This window comes from Astyanax mexicanus, chromosome 11, assembly GCF_023375975.1.
Source record: "Astyanax mexicanus isolate ESR-SI-001 chromosome 11, AstMex3_surface, whole genome shotgun sequence".
NCBI classification, from domain to species: domain Eukaryota; kingdom Metazoa; phylum Chordata; class Actinopteri; order Characiformes; family Acestrorhamphidae; genus Astyanax; species Astyanax mexicanus.
Genome location: NC_064418.1, coordinates 40,654,918 through 40,676,514, shown reverse-complemented (window position 1 = coordinate 40,676,514; position 21,597 = coordinate 40,654,918). Strand labels below are relative to the sequence as shown.

Below are 21,597 nucleotides of genomic sequence, written 5' to 3'. Positions count from 1 at the left end.
AATTTATAAAGGAAAAGCTCTGGAAAAAAATAAGGGACCACTATGAGTTTCTTTGACTTTACAAAATTGAAAACTGGATGATCACAAGCCATCAAACCAAGCTGAACTGCTTGAATTTTTGCACCAGGATTGGCATAAAGTTATCCAAAAGCAGTGTGTAAGACTGGTGGAGGAGAACATGCCAAGATGCATGAAAACTGTGATTAAAAACCAGGGTTATATTCCTTTAAAAACGAAATATTGATTTCTGAACTCTTAAAACTCTTAAAACTCTCTTAAGTTTTTCCAGAGCTGTATGTAATACTGGTAAGCTGTAGCCAACAATGCTAACCTACCAACACAGGTAGTGACTAATAAACCCATGGGATCCTAACAAAGATTATTTTGTAAATCAGCAAACCCCTGTGACCTGAATTTGTCACCTTAATGTTTATTGGTTTATAAGTTTACTATCGAGAAGATAAGTGTTGAAATGGTTGATATCACATATCAGAGTGAAATGCTGATACCACCACACTACTTAGACACGGGAGTTTAATGCCACCTCTGGAAAAATTCAAGAATCTGTAGCACATGTGGGGATCCAAATTATTCGATAGGCCTCAATATAAAAGATTTTAGATTGTAGAGGCTAATACTGAGCAAACATAGGGAATGGAATGTGGATTTAAAAGGCTATGTTCTCGAACCTCTTAATTGCTTGGGGTCGCATTTCTTGTCTCTATGACTAATGCCTCCTTAACTGACACAAATCCGTTTTAACAACTTCCCTTAAACCTGTCCAAGTTTAGGGCAAATTCAAACCATATGACATCTTATCATGGCAGAACAAGAGTGAAGGCGTTTCCTAATCAGGGATCCGAGCGAGAGAGAGAGAGAGCATGCTGTTCTGTGAGGAAAGCTTTGGCCACCCATCCTTTCTGGCAGTTTATCTCCTGTAAATCTTCAGCACCACAGTCTCCAGTTTTGACGTATCCTGTCCCTGTTTATTATATTTTAACAGCTTTGATAACAAGGCCAGATCCACCAGACAAGCCACCGCCTTTTGTTCTGCTGTGTTAAAGTTAGCTGGCGGGGTTCTGGCCTGTAGTGCAGCCCTGTCACCGGACACTGTGGAAGGAGTAAAGGGAGTTTTTCAGCTGTGTGAGGAAGAAAAGGAGGAAAAGGAGGAAAAAGGGGGGACTCTGGTGCAGGAGATGGGGTGTATGGACAGGAAACGTCTAGCCGGAGCTACAAAAGCTGCCGTACCATTTTTAGCATTCAGGTTGAACCAGTACTGTGCGTTACGGCTCTGTGATCACGCCGAAGGGCAGTGAGAGAAGCCTGTGGGAAAGAGGTGGATTGCTCACTGGGAAAGGTCACTGAAAAAGGGCAGACGGGGGAGTTTTAACACGAACAGTACCGAGATTCCCACCCATGCAGGAGCCCAGCCATGATGAGGTCTCATCAGAACCATTCATTGGGCAACTTGGCAGCAGAGTTTTCATCACATGTCTTTAACTGCTTGCTTGCATGATGTTTGCACTCAGATACACTGCCTGGCCAAAAAAAAAGAAGTCGCCACCTGGATTTAAGTAAGTAAATGATGTGGGGTTGATGCTGCAGTTGTTCTGCAGGTCTGGGTTCAGCAACAGTATGTGCTGGAAGAATGAGGTCAGCTGACTACCTGAATATACTGAATATAGACCAGGTTATTCCATCAATGGATTTTTTCTTCGGAATATGGCACGGGCATATTCCTTGATGACAATGCCAGGTTTCATGGGGCTGGAATTGTGAAAGAGTGATTCAGGAAGCATGAGATCATCATTTTCACACATGGATTGTTCACCACAGAGTCCAGACCTTAACTTTATTGAGAATCAGACTAGAGCTTTGGCTTCTATGGGACATGGCAAGTGTAAAACCTCTGGAATATAATCAAGAGGAAGATGGATGATCACAAGCCATCAAACCAAACTGAACTGCTTGAATTTTTGCACAAGGAGTGGCATAAAGTTATCCAAAAGCAGTGTGTAAGACTGGTGGAGGAGAACATGCCAAGATGCATATAACCGTGATTAAAAAAATATTATTCCACCAAATATTGATTTCTGAACTCTTAAAACTTGTTTTCTTTGCATTATTTGAGGTCTGAAAGCTCTGCATCTTTTTTGTTATTTCAGCCATTTCTCATTTTCTGCAAATAAATGGCTATTTTTATTTGGAATGTGGGAGAAATGTTGTCCGTAGTTTATAGAAAAAAAGATTATGTTCATTTTACTCAAACATTTGTCTATGAACAGAAAATCAGAGAAACTTTTTCCAGAGCTGTATATATTTTTTACTTAATTTGACTACATATATATATATATATATATATATATATATATATATACACATACATACATGCACACACCTCAATATCCTCTTGAAATGTAATAACCACAATAAGTTCCTGCTCTGGGGCACACCAGTGTTATCCATTGTGAGTTTTGGCACGGGGTGAAGTGCTGTTCAGCATTTGTTAATGTCATTCCCACATTCACCATGGACAACCCCACTCATTCTGGCCATGTTTCCTGGCTAATGGCTTGTGACGAGGTGGGGTCAAGGAGCTCAGTCTTTTCTCAGGGGGTGTGGTGGGTCACAGTCCCGTGCGTAGGTTTTTCTCAAATCTCCACATTGTTATCTACTTTGACTCAATCTGGAACAAAACCTATAACACCTCTATAGAGGTCAACGAGTGTGAAACTCTGCCCTTCATCTTTTTATGCATGGAATATGCTAGCTGTGATTAGCGATTACGCTCACTAGGACTACTCTTTGATCCAGTGTCCAGCTTTAAACCTGTGAGCTAATTAGGAAAACTAAGCACACCAGGCCTGCATGTACACCAAAGTAAGATGTTTAAAAATGAGCAAACATTTTCCATTTGTAGTCCAATCCATGTATTTATTTAAAGTAGTTTCTTTAGCTGTAGTAGATGCTTCATTTCCTCTGGTACCTGTTGGAACATACTTCACAGAGTTATGAGACTGTCATTGCAGCTCATTTGGGTGTCTGTTAATTTTTCAAGCAAACTGTGTGGCCTTGTTCGTTTAAAAATAACATATTTAATGGTATTTTAACAGTAAGCCATTAGACCAAGATAAACTGCTTGTATTTTTGCACCAGGAGTGGCAAAAAGTTATCCAAAAGCAGTGTGTAAGACTGGTGGAGGAAAACATGCCGAGATGCATGAAAACTGTAATTAAAAACAGGGTTATTCCACCAAATATTGATTTCTAAATTCCTAAAACTTAGAACTTGTTTTCTTTGCATTATTTAAGGTCAGAAAGCTCTCCCTTTTTCTGCAAATAAATGCTCTAAATGACAAATGAACATCTGTTATTTTAACAGTGAAATTATAGTGTTAGTATTATAACTTTAATAATGCAACGGTGGCAAACCCATTTAATGTTCTAAGCCACATTACACATATCTAGTGTCTGTGTAAAAGTGGAACATTGATTGATTATTTTACAAATGGCAACTTTACCTGATTAAAGGTAACTTGTTTTCTGACAAACACGATGTTCAGCTCTTCATATAGCATCTAAACTTAAACCATAAACTTATTAATTAGCAGTAATATGGTGTTATTCTTTTTGTTTCCTCTCTAAAGGTCACACAGTACTTTAACCATGCTAGCTAACATTTCTGAAGAACTTCTGGTCTTTGTGTGGGCTGCAATGACCTGAAGTCATAAGAACAAAGTATGCAAATTTACCATAAATTGTTACCTCAGGAGATGGATTGAAAAATGCCCACATCTGTATATGTTGTGAGGTGTTATCTTGTGAGTGAGGCTGAACACTGGCCATTCTACTTACGGCAATGCAACATGAATTATTGTTGGCGTGAGTTAGCGTGAGGTGTGATGGTGTGTTCTAGATGAATGGGCCATTCCATTTCTGAAGTTGTGCAGCCATTTAACATTCTTCAATTTACATTGTCACAATTTTGATTCACTCATTGTCACGAATATGTGATAGACGGTATCACCACCCACAGTGGACAGGGCAGTGGGGGGTAATGATTATGAGTGGCGGCTTGTGGTTAGAGTTGTCCATACAAACTGCAATATTCTTTAGCTTTCTTGAGATATGGGAAGCCCCATTACTCCCCAAATAGAGATTCTGATTGGTTCTGCCTCTGGGTTTGCCTCTCTGTTGTTTTGGCCCTAGCTAAAATATAGATTCTACTTGATTCTGCTTCAGAGTAGGGCTGCAACAATTAGTCGATATAATCGACAATATCAATTATTTAATGTCAATTTGTCGACTACAAATTTAATTGTCGACTAATCGTTAATTTGTAACAGTACTACATTACTCAAAGTGCTGGGGACAGAAGAAACTTGGTAATGTGTCTCTAAAAGTGCCCAAAAACAACAGATTACATATTTATTCACTAAATATCAGTACTCTCCACTTTTAAACAACATATGGACATTTAAATGCCTTTTAAATATCATGTTTAGCTGTTTTTCTCTTGTTTTTAGAGATGCAGCACATGGCAGAAATAATCGCTGACTAATCGACTAATCGAAAAAATTATCATCAGATTAGTCGACTACCAAAATAATGATAATTTACAGCCCTTCTACAGAGTATAGATGTATTTTAAAAAGCAACTTGGACCCAATTGAGCTAGTTGTATTTTTGCTACCCCAGCTCTAAAGCTTTGCTGACCAAATTTACTTTGCTTAAGTTTAAGTTTTTTTTTTCCCCTTCCCCCATGAACATGCTCTGCTGGGCTGGTGTGTGAGGTGCTCTCTGTAGTCAGACAGATGATATAGGGGTGAAAGCCAAGGGCAACCATGCATGCCCAATTCTCTATCAACAATTGAGAAGGTAACAGGATTTACGGGAACAAACAGGACATTCCCTCAAACGTTTCCTACTTCTATAGGATTGGGGGTACTACAACTCCAAATTCTACCTTTTTTTTTTTTTTTTTTTTTAAATAATCCGAAGGCTCACAGATCCCATCAACACATATTTTTTTGGTCTCCGTTACCAGTTCTTGGGGGCCTGTCCGTACTGGTCTGAACAGAAAAAGCCAGCCCTGGATCAGTGAGTAAATACTCCCTGCATGGAGCAGAGTTGGGGGTGGATGTGGTGGAAAAGTAATTGTGAGGTAGAAACGCCAAACAGCAAGATTTATGTTGACCAGAGAGAGAGAGAGAGAGATCTTACATGGCTGGAGGTGATAAAATTCTCTCCACTACCTCCATAAATGGTGTCAAGAAGGCGAAGTATTGTAGTGATTTAAAGAATTACTTAAGTTCTTCTTCTTTTTTATCTGAAAAAAAGCACAGTCCTGTTTTTAAATAGGAAGAAAAGGGAAGTTTTGGATCAGAGTGGGATCACAATAAGATCACACAGAGCTCTTACCTGCCAGAGCTTTGGGTTGGACCTTTTTCAAAGGAAGTGGAAAAACCTGAGAGGCTAAAGAAGGGGAATTCCACCAAGTATAGCAAAATTTCAGTTGAATTCAGTAGTTGTTCAGATGTTCAGAAGTAAGGTTATTTAGTGTGAAATTTGGTGTGAAATTTTCGATAGTCTACTGTACTATACAGTTGTAATCTTTTTATTAGGAAAAATGTAAATCTACGCATGCTTTGTTTGTAATGTTGCATTATATGCATGTTTGATTGTGGTAAAATAATGGTACACTGGAAAAAAGGCATTTGTTGGCTAGTTAGATTAGGAACAATGTGTTTTTAGATAGATCAGTTGTTTCTTTTTTTTCTATTAAATGCTAGATTACTCAATTACAAAAGCACAGAAAATAACTGATGGCTCCCAAAAGAAAAAAAAATGATTTATGGTTTTATGTTGGCAAGACATTGCAGCGTCTAATTGAATTAAGTGTCATTTCGGTTAATGTGGTCTAAGTATACTGTAGCATATTTGCCTTCTGACTCTTAGAATCCATTACCTGAGAAATGTAATTGATCATTTGTCTAAATCAAGACAAGACAATATAAAAAAAACACCTTCAGGTGATTCAGGTGATAATCCACCCACAAATGCTGGTTTTATAGGCTGATTTACACAGTTCATTTGAGCCTGAAAGGAGACCAGATTGTGGAATCCTTGTGCCTCCATGAAGAGTGTAAAAGTGAGTCGAAAAAAAATCCAAATTCCATTAGGGAGACATTTGTTCCAGTTGCTCTGAGGCAGCAGCACACACAAAAGGAAGCCTCGCGGGCGTTTTTGGTAAGATTATCTATCAGCAGAGACACTCTTTCACTGCAGAGACAAAAGAAAAGGGGGAGGAGTTGTGGGAGGAAAAGTCCTGAGCTTGGCCCAATAAGGAGCCCCCCCTCATTCCCTCTAAATACTTCACTCCTCCTCTGAACTTTTTCCGCCCGCTTTGAGAGCTGAGTGTGGTGACTCCGGGTGAGAGTGTGGGGATTACTGGCTGAGGCATGTCTGCTGCAGGACGTTGTATGAGCCACTGCTGAAAGATTGGAAGTGACCGTGATGTCTCGGCTCGGACTGTGGCTCGGCCTCGGCGCGCTCGTTAGCCTGTGCGTCGGCCACTCGCACGGATGGTTTTGGTTTGATGACACCAAGGACAAGAACAAGGACCAGGGCACGCCGACTTTCACCCCGACCTCTACCCCGACCCCGACCCAGGACTATGCCTCCATCGCCAGCACCACTGCGCCAACAGCAGTGCCAAGAACAGAGTACCTGAGGAGTGGAGTCACAGATGCTTCTGCAGTGGTGGAGGTCCCCTCTGAGGGTGAGGAGTTGGGGAGTGGAGGGGGTTCTGGAGCTGGTCATGAGGGTTCAGGTTCTGCTTGGGATGGTAGTAGAGTAGAGAAGGAGTTTAAAGCCAATTCTGTTTTAGAGTCAGTCTCTGAACCAGAGCCACAGTTTCATTCTGGGTCAAGAGCTGTAAATCAGTCCAGGTTTGCATTTGCAAGCATCTCTAGGTCCCTTCCTTTGGAAGATGAGCAAGTCTATGATATGCAGACCAATCTGGTGGAAGATAGACTAGAGACAAGTCAGAGCAAAGTGGATCTTTCCCAATTGAACAAGGGCATCCAGAGTAGAGGGAACACCACTAATTTTTCTAGAGATGAATCGAACTTTAGTGTGAATGTTTCTTTGGAAAGCATCAACGGTAGCTCTATAAATACGGTAGAAACTTCTAGCAATAGTTCTGGTTGGCATGCTGATCGCAATAACTCGACGCAGTATTCTCTGCCTGAATACTCTGTCTCAAACAACTTACTAACCGCTGGAAGTAACCCTTCTTTCCAAGCTAGCTCATCACCTGTCGTGGAATCCCCACGCTGCCTGCCCGTCGATTCCGACTTGCCCTTTTGCAGCAGGATGGGAGTGGAGAGTTTTGCGGTGCCCAACTTCCTCAACCAGACCAGCGTAGAGGAAGTGGAGGTGCTGTTGCGGGAGTGGGCGTGGCTTATTCGCTCAGGCTGCCACCACAGCACAGAGTGGTTCTTCTGCCTGCTGGTGGTACCCCATTGTGGCCCTCCTGGCCTGCCCCCGCAGCTGCCCTGCCGCAGCTTCTGCGAGCTCCTGATTGACAGCTGCTGGACGGCGCTGGGGGGTGGCGGACGCCTTCCTGTGGAGTGCAGCTCTCTCCCAGAGGAGAGCGACAACGGCTATCAGTGTCTGTCAGTTAGTACCCAGAAAGGTAAAAGCCGGTTAGAATGCCATCATCTCTTGGGGAATCCCTTTTGAGAGATGCATTTTGAACCCGCAGCCACCTGTCTCCCTGTGTTGGTGTTGTTCACCTGTGCCGAGGCATTTTTATTTGTTTGTCTGTTTGTTCGTGCACCACAAGTACTGTGTGGTCTTGAGGCAGGTGGAAGTGCATGACAGTGTGGGTGGGAGTGGGGGGCTGGTGTAACTGGGTGCTTTGTATTGTTTGTGCTCAGCTCATTCACTCAATTCACACAACTCCCAATACATTGCATGTTTGTGGAGTAAAGATGCATGACCTGTTTGGAGTCCTGCTGACCCCTTTTGCATGATCATGTTAATGTTTAAATGTTTGCATGTGACTGTGTCCTGGGGGCGATTATGTACATAACCTAATCAGTAGAACTAGATTAATGTCCCTGGGATCCTTTTAAGGTAATTATATGCAATTTGGTCCGAATAGATTTGTATAAAATGTTTCTCACAGAAGAGCATAGATTTTATATAAAGAAAAAAGAAGAACCACTTTTGATTCCATAAAGAACCATGTTTGTAACAGTTTGTGAAAGAGTGTGACCCCTTAAATTGACAAAGAACCTTTTATAAAATTTTACAACTCCAGGTACACACAACTTTAGTCTCCAGTACCAACTCAAAATCAGTTGATGCACCACACAGAGCGGGTGTGTTTGAGTAGGACAATTTGCAATTTTTGCTAGGAAATTGGGACTTAAATTGTGCACCCCAGTTCTATGCCATTTATGACCTTTATTATATGAAATAGATGCTCAATAATCAGATTAATATTGTTGAAAACTGCTTGGTTTACCCAAAATGACCTTAGTCACGTTCTTTAAGGTAATCAGTAAATTCTGAGTTGTATCTCCTTAGTTGAGATTGGTAATGGTCTTGGTCTATTGGTATGTCTATTCATTAATCATTATTGGCTATTAGAATGAGGGATCTGACCTCTGCTCGTTCCACATAGACCTGGACAATGATTCAATATCAATCTATAATATGTCAATACAAAATATTTCAATAATGGTCATATGATCTTTAAACACATTTCTGTTTTTTTTTTTTTAACATACATCAGTTACAGTGTATACCACTGTGTGATGTATATTACAGCCTTCATATCAATATCAGAATGATATTAAGCCAAAATGAAGAAATATATTGTGATATAAATGATGCCCATATTGTCCAACCCTAGTCCCTTATATGTACTGTATATAAATGCCTCCTTGTTCTCCTTCGAAATCTTTCAGATTTGACTGAAACATGTTGGCATGTGAAACAAATGCAAAGCAGACAGGCTCTCTTCTGTCTTTGAGTTTAAACATTGTGATGATTTGGAAATGAAGCTTGGGTTTGTGCATGGACTGCATAAACACGCATGAACATTGTGAAATTGCCTACTTTCTTCCTGTGGTCTGGATTTCCAGACATGGATAAACCAGATGTAGAGATGCAGATCTTTACAGTGAACATAACTGAGTCCAGGACCTTAATCTATCTGAAATCCTTTGCCTGTATCTCTCGTTCTCTCTCTTTCTCTCATACAGTGAAGCTCTGCTTAGCTGAACAACACTGATCAACAATTATATGCTCTGTATTAGATAATGAGGAGGATGACACTTAATTTTCCTGCAGTAATGGATCTTGTGACTGTGTTGTATCTTGTCTTTGTGCTAGATCTGTGAACAGAGGTTTTAGAAAGTGCTTTGAGCAATCTGACAAAGCCATTTAGTTACTAGGGATTAGGGATATATTTTTGGGGCTAATCACTGATTGATTATTGTCTTTTAGCTTGATTGGTCATTTCCTGATTCCAAGTGAGGTTAGGGTTAGATGTCAGGTTAACCTTTACAGGCAAACCTGGTGATGCATATAGTGCATGTGGGGCTTCTGTAATATATCATGCACTATATCTCTACTTTTAAAACTCAACCATATTAAAGTGGCAGTCTGTATTATTTTATTTCTAAACTGAAAGCAAAAGCATTTCTGATTAGAGAAAATATAAAATATTGTGTTTAATGGTAACAGTGTGCTGGAACCACCATCCCTGCTAAGCATAATATATTTATTCTAAAAATTGGGGGGTCGGGTCACTTTTTGTGGGAGTTCTTCTTGCCACGTCACGCGTCTTTATGTACTAACGTCACATGTACAGCCTCTAAAAGAGAATCCTGCTCAGTTTTACTGAACGTGAGCAGCTGGTGGAGCAGTGGAGACTTCAGGAGAAGATACTCAGACCTCAGTAGCTCATTTATTGATAGTAAAAACAAATAAAGGAAAGAGAAGAGTTTCTAATTGAACATAACCTGTAATTGGATTTATCCGCTCTGAAAGGAGACCGCATCACACCCGCCCAGTTTAAAATGATTCTTCCGCATGCTCTGTGCAGTTACAGATTCTCACCAGAGAGGGCACTAAATCTTAAAACTTACAAACATCAGCTTTAAAAACATTATAGAACTCCAGCTAAGCTCCAGCTGATAGAGTCTGTGAATCCATGTAGCTACTGTTAAAATTTAATGGGGATCTCAAAGTGGAAACAGCTGGAAAGTGCTGTTTATCCAGTGCTAAAAATGTATAATTCCTTTTTGATCTTTTTGACTTCAGCTGCTGTACATATGGTGGTGGTTAAATTAGCTCTAAACCCATTTTTAATCATATTATCTGATCCCTGATTGCATATTTTGACTGGAAATTCACCAATACTAAGACATAGGTCTTAGATCGATTGGTCTTTCCTAAAATGTTAAGTTGGCACAATTCTATTGGACTACAGAGCACATTTGTACACAATACCGTGACTGAACACCCCTCCCTGCTCACCCTCACTGAACAGTGTGTCCGGCTGATGTTGTTGAAGTCTATCTTCAGACACCTTTGGAGTAGCTACTTGTGTAACAGGTTCATATCGGATATCTGTGTCTGAGTGCTCCCAAATAGGAAAGCATCTGGAATCACTCTTTCCAAATCAGTGGACACAGATACCACCAGCTGACTCAGGGCTGTGGGGGCGACAGCAAGACTTAGCTGCAGTATTAATGGAGTTTTAATGCAGGGAGCATACACACAAGGGTTCTGCAGGAATTTTCAGTGGAATATACATACTTAAATAACGCATAACACAACCTAATTCATTGAACAGGATATATTGATTCCAGATGTTAGGGTAATAGTAGAGTTTTACTGTTTAAATAAGTTTAATTTGTTAATTTATGAACCTTTTATGTACACTTTTTTAGTCTTTTCCAAATGGATAAATAGATCAATAGATGATGGATTGATGCGTTGACTGAGGGATAATTGTATTGCTGGTTGGATGGATGGATTAATGGGATTTAATGCTTGGTGGGATTTATAGATTCATGTATACATGAATGAATAATGGATAAATGGTTGGATTGGTTGATGGATGACTTGGTGGACAGAGTGATTGATGGATCGATCTCCAAAATGATTAGAATGCTTTTATTAAACAATAAGATACTCCAGGTTTGTGTTATAATATGTAATATTGGCACTGCTGTGATGCGTCTTTGCCTGCCTCGCCTATTGGAGACATGGCGTTTCTTCACGGGGGGCAGCCCCCCACCCCAAGTGGTGTATAATGACATCACATTTGGTTTGTATTTGGTTTGTAAGTCTCTCATCTCTCTTTCACACTCTGTAGACACACAGCCTGCTTGTTCACAGTCAGTGGTAAATCCTGCTATCTCCACTTCCTGCCTGTCATCAGTGTGTGAGAAATTCTTTTTTCCCACTTTATCAGCAGTCTATAGGCTTGTCATGCACTTGAAATGTCTATGTGGATGATATCTCTCAACGCCTTTCCTTTTTAAGCAGCAGGAATTCAGTGTAGATGCTGAGGGGATGGTGTGGGGGTGTGGGACCTATCAGCACAGACCTTTTTTTTTTTTGTTCTGCTGGTTCAGATCATAATGCGTACAGTGTGGCACTGATGGGGTGAGCTTGTGTGAGAACTGGCCACAAGAGATTGTGGTGGGAAAACAACAGTGGGAATACTGGCGGGATTGTACCCGTTAGCTGGACTATCAGGTCAGAGGCCCCACTTGCGACCTCTTTACAACAACAGGGTCTCTGACTGGAACAGGGACAGACAGTGTCCCCGATTTACTCTGTGTGTTGGGTCAACTGAGAGAGGGAAGACTTTGAGAATGCACTCGCGAAGATGAAATATGGTAGGGAGTGAGATACTGGAGATGAGGGCTGCATTAGCCAGAAGCAGCATTAGAGGGCAATCTTTATACTGCAGATTGTGATGACATGATGTAACTAGGCTGGAGGCAGAGTGAGGTAGACGTCCACAGTACATGCAAAAACGAGAGACCACTTCTTAGCCTTGGAAAAATGAGTTTAGCCAAGCCAAGTGGCTAAAACACTAATTTAGTGTAGTGGAAATTAGTCCTATTCCTCAATGATATTGGGATATCCAACAGCATTATTGCACATTTTTGTCCATATTGTGCACCCCTAGTAGAGATCACTGACAAAGTGCATTAAAATGAACTGAAAAGGCTTAAGAAAGATGGGCTTTGTTGGGCCTGAGCACATTGCTCATAATGTATTTGCTGGTGTTTGGTTCCTCTCCGGCTCCACGGTGGGTGTAAAATTAAAATGTGTTTGCTGATGTTACTTGGCAGGGCTTGATGTCAACAGACCCCAGTGTTGGCTCTACTAAAAGCTACTTTAGCCAAAGAAAACAGAACAGAATCGTTATGATAGGGTTGGTTCTTTCAACATTAAAAACTCAAAATGCAAACGTCTGTTCACTAGTGGTACAGTATGTCTCACAAATGATGCCTATTAGATCTCGTTAGACTCATGAGAATAGACCTGTAAGTCTATGAATGAGAGAGTTGACTCTGGGAAGGCTAAAGTTACTTTACTCTAAGTGAAACAAATGGCAAAAGATCTACTGTGTATCGTTGGAATCCTGGAACCCACCCAATGTGATTTAGCTGCAGTGCTGACTGGAGTCATGGTGAAGAAAGAAATGTCTGTAATCAAATACAGTGTATCTCTAATCTTGGCCTTAAACTCATTTGTCATTTGTTACAGTTAAACCCTGAAAGCGGATTCACCTACATTCTCCGCCTTACCTCCAATGGAATGTTCTGATGTGTGCATTTTGCCAAGAAAAGCAGCAGTTTGTCTCATTGTCAGGTTTATTGGTGCCCTCTTTACAGAGCATGAAGATTTACTGAGCTTAAGATGTCGTATTTTTATTGTGTCACCTTCTCCAGTGAGAGCAGGCAGTAGATTAGTGGATAGAGTTAAATCAGGAATAGCTCTCCTGGCCTCCGCCCATGCCGAGCAGTTAGACATCAAGCAGAGAACAGAACAGATCTTATCATGGATACCTTACCAACAACCTGCGTAAATGAAATGCCATTACTGATAGTGAAAGACTGGTCAGAGTCCAATGCCAACATCTCAGAATCTCTGCCCAAATGCACCAAGTTCCCTTTACGCTTCCCGAAACAAAAAAAAGCACAATCATCCTTTGTTCTGTTCTGCTTTTAATCTTGTTAGAAAAAAAAAGTCAGCAAAGAGTGCTTTGAGTGTGGTTGATCATTCCTCTGTGGTCCTGCTGCTCTGTCTGTTTCCTCCACTTTGCTAAAGTAATATTGATCACTTTGCATTTTTCTTGATTCTTGTTTATAGAAGAGTAATTTTGTGCAGACTATTTCTGCATCCACATGTGAACGTTGTCCCCCTGTGATCACAGATTAATGTGGGCATAGATTTCAGCTATATGAAAAAAAACCAAAAAACTCAGAAAAGGTCTCAAGAGCCCCTGAGGTGATGTTTTAACTTGTGACTTAGCATGACTGACTGCCTGGAAACAAGGACAAACCTTTCAAAACCATCCACTCTCTTTATAGAATCAAAGAACCCAGTGGCAGTACTGGAGGGAAACCAGCATTTTCATATTGTTGCTGACCTAAAAGAACATTAGAGGTGTAAAGTTTTCTGCATCATTTGATAGATATGGAGATATGTTCTTTTTTCTCTTTCTCTTTAACAAAGCTTTTAGGGATGTTCTGATCTGTTCTAGATCTTTTTCATGGGTTGTGTATCAGCATTTAAAGTCTGATCCAGTTGCAATTGTCAGTTTTTTCCTCCAGGCGCCATTAACAGACATAATTCTTGGCTGCTGCAGTGAGAAACTTCTCAAAAGAAACAAAACAGTTTAGAGTATGCAGTGTGGAAATATTTTAATGTGGAAATTATATTTTCTTAGAATTTTTCAAGGAACTAAACAAAGAACTTTACAGTTACCCACTACCAGTATTGGTGTTAATGCATCTCTAACTGATAAATGTACTTACATTATTATTAAACAAGGCTAAAGTTCCATTCTGTCCCTTTCCTCAGCAGAATTAAACTGCTGCATAATTTAGGTGAAACAGATGTTTGACTACATATCTTAGCTTAGGGCCTTTATGTGATAAATTTTTTGCACTAAAAGCAAACTTAAAATCTTTTAATTTTCCCAAAAATCGTCAGTACGCCTTATGTATGAATTCTATTAGTTAGGTTGTAAGTAACAGTAAAGCCACTCTGCTAAAGTACAATGTTATAAAAGAGTGTTTTTTTTTTTATTACAGTTTTATTTACTAAGCATATCTTTATATAACTTAGTTAACCTACCCCACCACCACCCAGTGGCAAAACCTGCTGATTTACAAGGAAAACATTGCGACACCCCTGTTCCTCACTAGTGTCGCATAAAGTGCCTTATAATCCAGTGTGTTTTATGTATGAAAATAGAAAATAGATGCTCTTTGATAGTGCACCTTATAATATATTTTATTTAAAGTACGATAAATAGGATGCAGCGACAACAAAAAAAGTACACAGAGCAACAGTTAAAACATGTTTTAATTCATTTTTTTTAGAAAATGAATTTTTAAAATTGGGAATTGGAAGGTCAGGTAGGTCAGTCAGACTGGCATGAAGATATTTAAAATGACTAATTATATAAATTGTTCACTAAAATAAAGTGAGCTGACTAGTGATGAATAACAGTGCCTCAGAACAAGTTTTCCCACAAATTATGTTTTTTTATTGTTTTTTTTATTGTATCACTCAAAGAACTCTTTGTGTTCACTACATGTGTACGGACGTGCTTACTCAGTCTGCTTTCCTGTCAGCACAGCGCTTGCAAACAGACTGACATAAGCTTTTGTTTTTGTCGGCCCAAACAGACCAGGACGGAGGCTGAGCTGGGGAGTGTAGAACACGCAAACTCATTCAGAGGCATTGCTTTTCTCTGCCTCACTGACTGCACTGACTAATTTAGCTGTCACAGGTTAGCGGCAGGAGAAAAGCCTGTCTGCATGAATAGCCCATCTAATTAAAGTGCTAATTTTTAACTCCTGATGCTGATGGGCTTGAGCACAGTTACTGATCAATGCTGTTTCTGGTCTCAGAAGTGCTGCTTTGGGAATTGCTGGGAATTTCCAACCATTTTTTAAAATTACTTTCAGTTGTGTTTTAACCCAGTGTATGATTCCAGGCATGGCTCCATGGCTGGAGAGGAGAAGAAAGGAGATGCATACCTTCAGAAAACTTGGTAGACATGCAGAACTCATTAACTTAATCTCTGGCAGTCTCTCAACCCGGTGCACTAAGCGAAGAAGATCTCATTTCAGTTAATGGGAATAATTACCTGAAGGGTTGCTGTTTGTCTGGAGTGTGCAGCTAATGTCAGACACTGCCACATCAGGTTACTTCAGAAATTCCTGTTCCTGCTCTATAGCTTTTTTTAGTTTAAGTGAACGTGACCGAGAATATTCATGTGTGTTCAGTGTGAGAGGTGCAGTAATAGCATTAAAACAAGCAAGTGTGCCCCTTTTTTCCCGAAGCAGCTTATTGTATCCTAAATCAGATATGTATCCAATCCATGGACATGCGACATAAATGTGAACAGTCAAATCGGAATTCATGAGTCTTTTTGCGTTTACACATATCTCTTGGTGTAGCTATAGCTGCAAAAACAGCAAAAGCAAACCGCCTGGCCTTTTTTCTCCTCCTGGACTTCATACCAACTGTTTGATGTTTCGCCACTCCAGCAAAAGATGCTCAACGTATGAGCTGCTAACACATCCATTTCCCTTTCTAAAGCTGTCTTGGATTGATTTGAATTCAAGCAATGTGGCTTGTAATGTGAACGTAGCCAAAAGCTCACAAGGGAGGACCCATCCTCCTCAGGTGAGACTGTACAACAGTATAGTTCCTGTTTGTTTCAGGTGTACTGATGTAATTATATTAGTGGTGGTAAAGGTTATTGGTAAAAATAATAGCAGTAATAGTGGCAGCAATTAGAAAGTTTCATGTTAACTTCAGTATAGAGTTGGCAACTATTTCAATGGCAGTTAGCAAAAGCTTTACAGTGGTGAGCTTTTCCGAGGTTTGCTTATTTTAACTTTTTTATGGTACTGCAATGGCCAACATCCATATAGCCATGCATGGACTAGCGTAACATTATTATTTTTTTCATTATTCTTCTAGATTTCTATCTTCTTGGCCTGCTGCTTTTATTAACAGAATCAGATGACAACATCATAGTGATTTTTCCTTTTACACATGTTTTTATTGGCTTTTTTACAGTATTATGATGGTGGCCCAGAGCTATGTAGCCTAGCTGGGCTAGGCTAGGCTAGTCTAGCGTAGCTTTTAACATTGTAACAGGAATTTTTATTATAGTTCCTTATCAGATATCAACGTATCAGATGTTACCGTCCTCTGTAGGTCCTTTTTTCCCACAGCTTTCACAGCAGCTTCTTGGCCCGGTGTTGGAATGCTGCTTGCTGGTAATAGGGCAGAGAGATGTGCAATAAGGTTAGCTGGTCTCTTCAAGTCATCAGATGACCACATCACAGCAGAATGATATTAAAGCCAAAGCAAAGCTTGTCTGTGTTTTGGAGATGAGCACCACATTCCTGTTCATTAGTGTATCTGGCTTTTAAATCGGCCTCGTCTTCTTCAGCTGCTTGTTTTGTGTTTAGAAGCTGTTGCATGGATATTACGTGCATTAAATTATAGGCAGATCCTGCACATCTTGAAGTACAAAAAAGGCGTATTGACAGCCGAAGTGTTTACGAGGGTCATTACCGTCAAACTGCTGGTTTTGAGCTTGTCTTGTCTCTTCAGAGCAGACGCCACTCGCCTTGAGGGCTTCTCACAGCTTTTACAGACTTTATTCCTTCAAACATCTGGAATCGTCCGTCACAATTTATCGCCTGTTCTCAGATAGGTAGCAGTCAAGGTCTCGGGTTCCCTGAGGTGATTTTTTCGTAAAGCTTAGCCAGCAAGTCTTTGGGGGCTCCTCCTTTTAGTCTTTCACCAGGGGTGTCCAAACTTTGTTTGTTGGGGACCAGAAGGAGAAATATATGTGCAGTCAGAGGCCATAGACTCTGTATTAAAAAAATATATGAAACATACTACTTATAATAATAAATTTTCTTGATTACTATAATTTACACACCATTTTTCCACGCTACAGTTGCACACTTTCACTGCTTTTAAACTCTTTGGCCCCTTTTTCTGCGCTACAACTGAGCACTCTCGCTGCTTTTAGACTTTTTGGCTCGTTTTCCACGCTACAACTGAGCACTCTCGCTGCTTTTAGACTTTTTGGCTCGTTTTCCACGCTACAACTGAGCACTCTCGCTGCTTTTAGACTTTTTGGCTCGTTTTCCGCGCTACAACTGAGCCCTCTCGCCGCTTTTAGACTCTTTGGCCCGTTTTCTGCGCTACAACTAAGCACTCACGCCTCTTTTAGACTCCTTGGCCTGTTTTCTGTGCTACAACTAAGCACTCACGCCTCTTTTAGACTCTTTGGCCTGTTTTCTGTGCTACAACTAAGCACTCACGCCTCTTTTAGACTCTTTGGCCCGTTTTCTGCTCTACAACTGAACACTCTCGCCTCTTTTAGAATCTTTGGCCCATTTTCCATGCTACAACTGCGCACTTTCGCTGCTTTTAGACTCTTTGGACCGTTTTCTGCGGTACAACTGCGCACTCTCGCCTCTTTTAGACTCTTTGGCCTGTTTTTCGCGCTACAACTGAGCACTCTCGCCACTTTTCGACTCTTTGGTCTGTTTTCCGCGCTACAACTGAGCACTCTCGCTGCTTTTAGACTCTATGGTCCATCTTTCACGCTACAACCATTTTCGGACACCTAGCGTTCAAACTTCACAACTCACATTAGGGCTGAACGATTTTGGAAAATAATCTAATTGCAATTTTTTATCTATAAATTGCGATTGCGATTTAAAATGCGATTTTTTAATGTCTTCTCAAGTATTTTTCAACAAACAGAAGCAATAAATCAATTTGTTTAATAATAAACAATGTCAGATTATTTAAAGCACAGATAACAATAAAGCAAACAAATCTATGTTTTTCCTTTTCACCATTTGTTTTTTTTTTTTTTATAGAAAAATAAATATATAAATAGCTTTTCCTTTTCACCATTTTTATAGAAAAAATAGATATAAAAAAATTAAACTTACTGCTCTCCAGCTAGTAACATCATAAAAAAATAAAGTGCAAAAAACATTAAGAGAATCTGCTTTAACCAACTCGTTATTTTCTGTATTTGAAGATGCAGCACTGGTCGTTGGCATTTTAGCCTTGCAAATACCATACGAGGCTTTGTGATGTTTTTTTTTAGTGCGTTTTCACACCTGTAGTTGGTTTCTCTGGCCTGAATCAGTTAATGAGTTTGTTTACTTGGAGCACTTTCTCGCTCTGTTCGGTCTGGTTTCACATAGGCATAAATGTAAACGTACCAAAATGCGCATCAATAAACCACGCGAGCAGCCTGTGTCCTCTGATTGGTCAGAGCTGTCTGACACAGGAGTACGTTAAATATAAATATACGAAAAAAGTAAATACAGCGAGAAGATTTTGTGTTTCTACGTGCAGCGCAGATTTATACATAATAAACAGAGTCACGCGGCTGAGAGCGGTGAATACAGCGCAGACGGCGCGAGCATGGAGACAGTGTTTGTTCACAGCTGTGGTAATTAACGTTATCCACCTCCTCTAGCTGGTCTCGGTCCGGTTCTTTTGATCCGCACCCGAGTGCGATTACTGTTTTCACACCTGCTCAATCGAACAGCACTAAAGTTACAAACGGACCAGAGTTCGATTTAACCGGACCAAACAGTGCTGGTGTGAAAGTGCGCTGTGTTGACTTCACTTCTCCACCTCCCTGCCTCCTGCTCGGGTTTGCTCCGCTCGTCCTCGGCTCGGCTCGCTCCCAAGTCACGTGACCAGTCAAATCGGAGCCTGTGCGGTTAGAGAATCTCGTTTTAAAATATCGCGAGATAATCGCAAATGCAATTAATCGTTCAGCCCTAACTCACATTATAAAAAAGTGCTTAATAGCAGGCCAATTTTAATTTTATTTCTAAAATACCTCGCGGGCCACTCCAAAAAAGGAAACGGTCCGCAAATGGCCAGCAGGCCGTAGTTTGGACACCCCTGTCTTACACAGTCTGACAGAGCCATGCATGTGGGTCACTACTCCACAGGGTGCTGAGTTTCCTGTTCTTATGTTCACCCAGCAGCACCTGGTCATGATCAAGACACAAAGCCCATTGTGCTTGTTCTCATCTAGGTTTATTATGATCCTGTCAAGGCCTGAAACAAGTTTCCGGTTTTGTTTGGTTATTTTATACTGGCAAAAGGGGTTTCAGATGGTACATCTCTGCCTGGAATAAAGCACGTTGCCACATTTCTTGTAAGCTTTCATGCAGCTTTTGTTGATGTGACAAAGATCTTTCAGCTTTGCTTTTTCTAAATCCAGTAATGGACTCTGTAGACCACAGGCATCGCATCAGCCTCACGGTCATATGTTTTGACTTGGAACAAGACCACCATCTGCAGCACTTAATGAACTTCCAGGGCCCAGAGCACTTTGATCTGTGTTTGATAAATAAGGCCATGTGCTTGTAAGAATAAAACGACTGGTGTGTTAGTAGCTATATTAGAGGTCATTGTTCAAAACAGCCGTTTGTCAGCATGAAAGCTGCTCGAGCTATTTCACACTTACATCATTCTCTTTCTCTTACGATCCACAGAAAATCACAAATGATCTTAAAACAGCAGTTCAGACAGAAACCTACGTAAATGTATACAGTTGTGTCCTTACTTTACCCCAGATGTGTGTAATTAACCAAGACAGGTTTTTCTAGAGAGTTTAATTTTGTACAGCTCTGGAAATAATTAAGAGACCACATCAGTTTCTGAATCAGTTTCTCTGAGTTTGCTATTTATAGGTATATGTTTAAGTAAAATGAACATTGTTTTTTTTATTCTATAAATAAAGGACAACATTTCTCCCAAATTCCAAATAAAAACTTTGCCATTTAGGGCATTTATTTGCATATAATGAGAAATGGCTGAAATAGCCAAAAAGATGCAGAACTTTCAGACCTCAAATAATGCAAAGAAAACAGGTTTATATTAATAAACATTTGAGAGTTCAAAAATCTATATTAGGTGGAATAACCCTGTTTTTTAACCACAGTTTTCATGCATCTTGGCATCATGTTCTCCTTCACCAGTCTTACACACTGCTTTTGGATAAATTTATGCCACTCCTAGTGGTCTTTTATTTTTTTCCAGAGCTGTGTAAGGCTAATGTTGCAGCCAAGTAATGGAAGCCTATAGTAGGGATGTAAGAAAAACTTGAATTATATTTATATATTCTCAGCCCACAATAACCACATTATCAGCTTTGAGTGTACAAAAAAAAAAACTCTGTATGAGGCCAGTGTGGGATGATTTAGCCTTCATAACTAATTAGCTGCATTCGTCACTTACATGGTACTTACAATTACAAACAGTAAAGAAGCTAAACTGACTTACCACATTTATGGCAAGGGAGAATATTAAGCTAATTTAATTAAGTACATTCATTTATAGAATGCTTTATATAAGGTTATGTACATCCTTGTCATTGTTTCCTCAGTATGAAACACTTACAGCCACATAGCTTAGCCTGATTTAGCCTAGCTTTTATTGCAGCATTTTATAAATAATTTATGTTACACATTGATTTACTTTTATAACAGTTAAACCTTTTTTATAATTGTTCCTGAGTTTGGTGTTACTGCTTTCTCCAGGTAATTTCAGTGGCTAGTCAGCAGAGTGTGTGGGTAACTAGCTAAAGGGCTAAAGTCTGGTAGAGTTAGCTTTTAGCTTAGTGCTGAATCTCCCTCAGCTATTGTGTTCTGTTTTGGCACAGTTTTAGCACATTTATTTACTAGCTATTTTTTTAAAGAAACTTTTTTCTTAAGAGACATTCTTTATTCGTTATGTTACACTACATTGATTAAATGTTCTAAATTTAGTTTATGTTTTGATTACTCAGCTCTAAATATGCCATAACTTTTTCCTCACAAACAAGTAAACCGAAGGAATGGCACTTTTTTGTTTACTCCTGTGCAGAAAGTCATAGTTCCTAAACATAGCGCCAGACATGAGTACACACATTTTAACTGATGTGTCTGGATTTAAAGTGTTTGACATAACCATTTTTAGCCCATCTTCAGATCTTTGTGCCACACATTCTTACGAGAAGAGGCAACATTCTTATTTTATTTAGTTTCAGCCAAACACACACAGACATGCTCTTTACTGCTGCCTCACTGTGAGTAAATGAGTTTAAACCAGTTTAAAGTTGAGACTTGTTTTTTTTTTTTTTTTTTTTAGAAGATGTTCTCCATAGCTGAAGCTGAATTCCTCCACTCTTCCTCTCTTATAAAAAAAATCATTGGTATTCTGGGGTCTTCCCATTCACATGGGGATTGTGCTATGAGACTTT

The 21,597-nt window shown here is 39.9% G+C and overlaps 1 protein-coding gene across 5 annotated transcripts in view; it reads left to right on the top strand.

Annotated features, from left to right (window-relative positions):
- Positions 1 to 21,597, top strand: part of col18a1a (collagen type XVIII alpha 1 chain a) — a 133,555-nt gene that overhangs the window by 62,320 nt on the left and 49,638 nt on the right. The window contains exon 1 of one of the 5 annotated variants that reach the window (XM_049485366.1): positions 6,396 to 6,780. The exons of 1 other annotated variant lie outside the window; for it this stretch is intronic. In XM_049485366.1, the coding sequence (XP_049341323.1) occupies positions 6,516 to 6,780 (265 nt within the window). In that variant the 5' untranslated portion in view covers positions 6,396 to 6,515. Of the gene's footprint in view, positions 1 to 6,395; positions 6,781 to 6,825; positions 7,699 to 21,597 lie in introns of those variants that run through there. 3 more of the 5 variants (XM_049485364.1, XM_049485365.1, XM_049485363.1) reach the window with 3 other exon arrangements.